The following is a 6182-nucleotide window of genomic DNA, read 5'->3' on the forward strand; positions in this document are numbered from 1 at the left end:
GAACAATCATTACTTAGACTGAGTCTTAGGCTTAAAAATGGGAAAGTCTCTTTTGTGCCTAGGAAAGGAGAGGAGAAAAAGAAGAGGAAAAGGAAAAGCTACTGAGGAAGAATGTGATGCGAGTGATGAAGAGAGCAGTGACCAGGGTAGTGAGGGTGCTGCCACCTCCAGTGATTCTGAGGGAGATAAGGAAGAAGAAAAAATTTCTGAAGGAGATAAAAATAAAGAAAATATCCTTGAGGGAGAAGTACAAGGAGAAGTACAGGGAGATTCTGAGGGGGAACATAAGGGAGTTTTTGAGGGGGAAGCTCAGAAATCTGACTCACACAAGGGGCAGGGAACTGATCAGAGTGAGGGGGAACATACCACAGACTCTGAGAGCACAGCAGGACCACCTGTTATTCCTATGTTTACAGGAGGTCTTAGAAGAAGTAAGAGGAATGTGGTCAAGCCTGCTTTTTCTACTACACACCCTGTGACTGTAGAAACCATCAGCTCCTCAGACAAATCTGATCCCACCTTCCAACCTACCTAAGTTCCTTTTGCTACTGAACCCTCCTCTATTCCTATTTCACCTCCAAGGCAGCCTCCTCATTCACCTTCTCCTCCTCCATCTCAGCCTACTGGCTTTGCTGCTTTCTCTGGAACACGTGTGTCTGTTTATGATTTTCAACAGGTTAAAGCAGATATGGAGATGATGACTACAATGGTCAGCAAGAAGCTGGAGGACATGGCCACGCAAATGCTCTCTCTAAAAGGCCAGCTACAAGCTCTGGCAGAATCTCATGTCACAGGCTTTGCAGGGGTGGAGGAGAAGCTTGCACAGGCTGAAGGAAAGTTCACTGAGGGCAACAAGGAGATCTTGGAAACAATTAACAAAGTAGCTTTCGAGGAAGTAGAGGAAGACTCCCTTGATCCTACCAATGTAGCCTTTTAAAACCTTGATTGCACTTTTCCTGATTTAATATTTTGAACAATTTTCTTTTGGTTTTGTTTGATTTCTTTGACCTTTGGTTTGTACGCTTATATCTTTTGATACATTCGCTATGTTCCTTTTTCGTTTCCTAAATCGGAACTTGGCTCTTGTTTTGGATATGACTGTGTGTGTTTGTTGATATTTTGATGCCTAACTTATTTTTGCCAATTAATTTATAAATTATCTTTTTCAAATAAAATCCTTTTAAAATAAAATCTTTTTAAACAAACTTTTGACAAAGTCAACAAGCAATTTTATTGTTGCATGAATCTTTCATTATACGGCTTTGTCAAAGCAAATATTTAGCAAGTTGTTGAGATAGTGGATTAGTGAGCAAGGCAAGGAAACCTCCTTCATGATCACCATCTGTCACGATTACTCCACAAGTTGTTAGTGGGGTGTTGACATGTGTACGTGATTATAGTGGGAGGTTAATGGCTAAGTCTTCTCTATAAATACTCATGCAAACTATCTCAGCAACTTACAACTCTTGAGCATTAAAATTCCAATAGTAATCTTATAACATAAAGAGAGTTCTTAACCTTCATATATTCTTGAGTGTAATAGGTATTTGTAATTACAGATTGTATTCAAGTACTTTGGGGTTTGGAATTGTGAGTTTTTGTAAGGTGAGGTTAAGGAAGCTTCGCTGTTGAAGTCTTCTGTAAGAGTTGGAAACAAGTTCCTAATTTGTGGAACTTGTTAACGGGTTTGAATTTTCACTTGTAAAGAGTTTGATTACATAGTGGAAATTTGGAAAAGCCTATATCTTCTCTTGTCATTGTTTCATTTAGTTAAATTCCGCAAAAGTTTTGAGACTTCACCTCAAATACAATTCACCCCCCCTCTTGTATTAGCCAGTAAGACTTTCAATTTTGATGCACTGAAATTCTATATACTAAATCGAAATTATTTTTCATTGAGCTTAAATTATCTTATTGAACTTAAATTATTTTGAATGATTCTCAATATATTTGTTCATTGTAGTTGATGATTTTTAATTAAAAAAAAAAAAAAAGCTTAATTTTACAAGTCAACTAAATTTTGTTAAACTTAATTTATTATTATTCAATTGAAATTTATTTTACTTTTAAACTGATTTTTTTTTTCCCTAGATATTACTTGATTAAAGTGAAGAGAACGACCTAACATTGCATAAAACGAAGTGTTACATTGAGTTGAAATATCGAATTTCCTTGCAAGAAATGTTTAAATTTCGTCTATCTTCTGTATTGCAATTCATCAATGGTCTCCATAGTCCATACTCTCCAGTAAAATCTTCGTTAATGCAAACCAGAAAATCACCTCAAACGCTAGCAACTCCACATTTTCTTTCTCCTTTGCTAATCAGCTGGTGTGTGGGCTTGCAACCCACCATTGTTAACAGTTTATCGACCAGTTAATTGTAAAGCCAGACTGGACCGAGGCTTGAATTCATTTACCATAAGTTGCTCCAAACCTAACATAATCATTCCCAATTACCCATACCCAAAATTGAGCCCAAGTCAAACTGAAACTGAACTACACACGAAATGATAAATTAAAAGAATCAACAGTCTAACATAACCCAAACCAAACTTGACTTGAACCAAACCCGAACCCAACATAGAGGTTATATTGACCTGATAAGAACCAATAATCCAAGTATGACCCACATGACCTGACTCGAACTTGCCCAGGACCTGTAATTGACAGGTTGACCAATAACATTATACATAAAATTAAAATTTTGATACTTACAAGATATTGATCATCAAAGTTATCTTACTAATTTAAAGTATATAGCTAATAAGATACTAATAGAGTAATAGGTTCATCAAAGTTGTGTGTTGGCAATTATTAAACTTCAATTATTAAAAATTAGAGAACACAACCTGTTATCACTCCATCTTTTATGGATTCCAACTAGAGGTTATCTGTTTCCAACTACAGGTTTGACAAAGACCATGATTCTGAATTTTTAACTTGCAAGCAAAAGAGTTCAACCCTTCAAGATTTCCTTTGTGGTAATTTTTGCAGGGAATAACCAAATCAATCATACTTTTTTATCATTTGCACCCAAAAAGGGTTACAAAATTTGCTGAAGAATTAAATACAAAAGCAAAGAGTGGAAATATTCCTCAAGCAGGAAGAAGGAAATATTCCATTCATGAATGGATGAATCAATTGGATTAAATATCAGGTGGGCATCACCTGTGACAAAGAATTGCTTGATGCAAAATGACGAATTCCCAAGAAAAAGGCACCAGCCAATGTGACCGGAAGAAATAGCTGAAGAAGTAAGAACACAGATCTTATAGGATTCTTCCAATGTGGAAGAACAGCAGCGTTGCACTTCTGAACAAACATGTTATCAGTTCTCCTGCAAGGGTGCAAATAGATGCACGTGAATTCGTTCATTCCATGATGTTGAATTATATTTACAAAGGTCAAAATGAGAAGCTTCGATGAAGCTTTACCTTGTGAATTTCAGCAAAGAATATCATGAGTAGGAAACAATCAAAGGTTCATGTTCTTCATTAGCTTTGTTACTATAATAGGCATACAATCCCAGTTGTATGATTGCAAGAAGGGCTCCTATCCCATTTGGAACCTGGAGTTCAATCAGGAAAGCAAAAAAAAACTGTATTCAGTATAAGGAAAAAAAAAATAAAGCTATATACTTGATAAATGAAAATATAAGACTGCTTACATAGATAAATGCATCCCAGTTAAGCATCCCGTATGTAAAGAAAGACATGCTCATCAAGAAAGAAGAGAGTGAAAGGTAGAAAGGCATGTATTCGACACTTTTTGTCCTTATAACCAGTCTCTGCAAAGTCAATACTGTCTGTCAGAAATGAAAAGGCATAGTCTGTATTTGCTTAATTAGTTGAGCAACTATTATGGACGACTTGTCTTCAGCACCCGTATTGAGCAAACTGTAGTCAGCTGAGGGCGCCATTGATATGTCGCCCTTGGTTAATTGCCAAACAATTAGGCAATTAGCCTTGGAGGATTCAATATATTGCAAGAAATCAAACAAGAGCGCTGTAAACTTGGACAAACGTACGATTATAAAGAGTGGTGAAGCAAACATTGAAATTAGAGATGCGCAGCTCAAGAACCCAACAAAAATCTGCCTTGAATTGAAGTCAAAGACTCTTAAGCTCAAGGTGACCAAAATGGCATATGAGACAACCACGGCAGATAGCAAACCAAGCATCTTCATCTGTTATATAACATAAAAGGAAAGCAATCAACTAATAAACCATTCAATGATACTCCAAATCAATAGCCAGAGGTAAATCAGAAATGATTTAATACCTTTCTCACTCGCTCAGCATATGCTATGAAGAGGGATATGTAGACTAATTGGAAGATAGCCCCAGTCGAATTGACTGTTGTAATCAATATATTATCAATTGATACGAAGGGTGACCCATACCAGGCACATATCATACAGTTCAGGAGGGTGTATATATACGGCAATCCTGAGAATTCTTCTGTTGACCCATTTCTGATAATCCTCCTAAATGTCGGTCTGTTTATTGCACAAGTTAGAGGATATTTAGTGCGAAAAACTCAGAAAAACTTGAACATAGATCAATGAAATTTGCAATATTCACACGAATTCGAGTGGTAAAACTCACATTGGTGACACAAACAGCCCAAAAGCAAAGATGTTCCCTGTAATGCAATGCAGATAAAAGTTTGTAAGTCAAAAGTCATGACTCATGACATCATAAATTGCCACAAAGAAATCTATGATAACAACTACCTTGGTCATTAATCATTATCACTGATAGTTTTCAATTTTTCAATTTCAGATTTGACAACAAAAAACTGAAAACTACTCTTCCCATCTCAAATTGGTGTACTTAGTTTTCAAATAAACCGAAATATTCAAAACTCGCAGCAATAATGAACAGGACCCCATGGAGTGCTTCCAATAGACCAACATCAGCAAAATGAACAATTGTTAACTTCCATATGTATTCAGTTATTCACAGCTACATTACTCCCATTGTTTCAAAAAGTTCTTCCTGCTTTGACTTCTATATCTGCGACTATACTGTCATATCAGGAAGAGCTTTTAGAGCCGGAGGGAGTACCAGAGATAATTATTCATATACAGTATAAGGCTTTATATTGTTAACGTTATCCTTTTCTACAACTTCTAGGATGACTGATCACAGCAAGTAAAGCAAAGATTATATGAAATAATTACTCAATCATGCAATCTTCAAACCAATTACATACAAATAACTCAATTTAACATCAGCATTAAAATGTTTAGCTCAAATCATAAATTCCCAGAAATTAAAAACTCTTCTTCATATATTCCAACAATAAAGTCAACAAATTTCAATGATTGACCTCAAACAAAGATGAAATTTAATCAGAAAAAAAGTCAAATCACAAAACTAACACAAAAAGAGAGAAAACAATATCTGAACTAATCATCAATTACATTCAACTATAAAAAATTGCAATATAAAATCCCCATTTTTTCCAATAATTCAAGAAAAAAAACTATTATAAAAAAAGAGAGAAATGGGAAATTACCAGCAACCCCAGCTGCATCTTTGAGAACAGAATATGCAACAACTGAAAGAGAAGTAACCATGAATAATGATTTGAATATGAAAAATAAAAATAATGTTCCTTTTTTTTTTTTTTGTGTGTGTGGTGTTTTCAGACCAACTTTTCTCTCTCCTTTAAATTGTAAAAATCGTATATTTGTATGTAATCTCGTCAAAGAGGTATTGTAATCCAGTCTGTCACAAAAGATGTGACATTTTTTATAAGGGGAAATTCCAAATTGTCACGTTGTTTTATGGTCGAGAAATGATTCTTAAGACTTTTATACGGATACGGAGGTGTTCTTATTCCTTCAAATTGCAACTACTGGTTTTGGTCATTATCCTTTCAAGGATAACAGTGTATCACGTAGGATATTAGGATGACTAGACGAAACAACCCAACAAAATGGTGATTGGGCCCAACAGCCCGAGGATATAATTGATGACCAATAATTCAAACAAAACCGGCGCTAATAAAATTGAATCGAAGGTGATTCGACTTAAAAAATAGTACAATAAAATTTTCACTAACTTTTATATGCAGCTGATCACACATTATAGTTAACTCATTATGGGATTACTCAGTTTGTTTTACATGAATTATTCACTTCGATCAGTGTTATATGTGTTACTCGGTCAGT

General features: G+C 35.2%; 1 protein-coding gene across 2 annotated transcripts; it reads right to left on the minus strand.

The window, feature by feature from the left end:
- Window positions 1-2933: 2933 nt before the first annotated feature.
- LOC110737873 (bidirectional sugar transporter SWEET2-like) lies at window positions 2934-5763 on the minus strand. Of its 2 annotated transcripts, XM_021918224.1 has the most exons (8): window positions 5525-5619; window positions 4737-5030; window positions 4609-4645; window positions 4283-4499; window positions 4029-4187; window positions 3669-3788; window positions 3436-3569; window positions 2934-3338 (listed from the first exon to the last, which is right to left on the minus strand). In XM_021918224.1, the coding sequence occupies exons 2-7, from the start codon at window positions 4750-4752 to the stop codon at window positions 3459-3461; spliced, it is 660 nt and encodes a 219-aa protein (XP_021773916.1). In that variant the 5' UTR covers window positions 4753-5030; window positions 5525-5619; the 3' UTR covers window positions 2934-3338; window positions 3436-3458. The 2 variants fall into 2 exon arrangements, with proteins under 2 accessions (XP_021773916.1, XP_021773915.1); XM_021918223.1 differs by lacking the exon at window positions 4737-5030 and having other exon boundaries at window positions 5525-5763.
- Between the last annotated feature and the right edge of the window lie 419 nt (window positions 5764-6182).

The sequence above is a fragment of the Chenopodium quinoa genome, unplaced genomic scaffold, assembly GCF_001683475.1.
Source record: "Chenopodium quinoa cultivar QQ74 unplaced genomic scaffold, ASM168347v1, whole genome shotgun sequence".
Classification (NCBI taxonomy): domain Eukaryota; kingdom Viridiplantae; phylum Streptophyta; class Magnoliopsida; order Caryophyllales; family Amaranthaceae; genus Chenopodium; species Chenopodium quinoa.

Excerpts from the sequence above, each read along its gene's own strand:
- LOC110737873 (XM_021918223.1), bottom strand. The coding sequence starts at position 5,585 with ATGGTTACTTCTCTTTCAGTTGTTGCATATTCTGTTCTCAAAGATGCA. Across the intron at positions 4,646-5,524 it reads AGATGCAGCTGGGGTTGCTG|GGAACATCTTTGCTTTTGGG; the intron begins GTAATTTCCCAT and ends ATTGCATTACAG. Across the intron at positions 4,500-4,608 it reads GGGCTGTTTGTGTCACCAAT|ACCGACATTTAGGAGGATTA; the intron begins GTGAGTTTTACC and ends TGCAATAAACAG.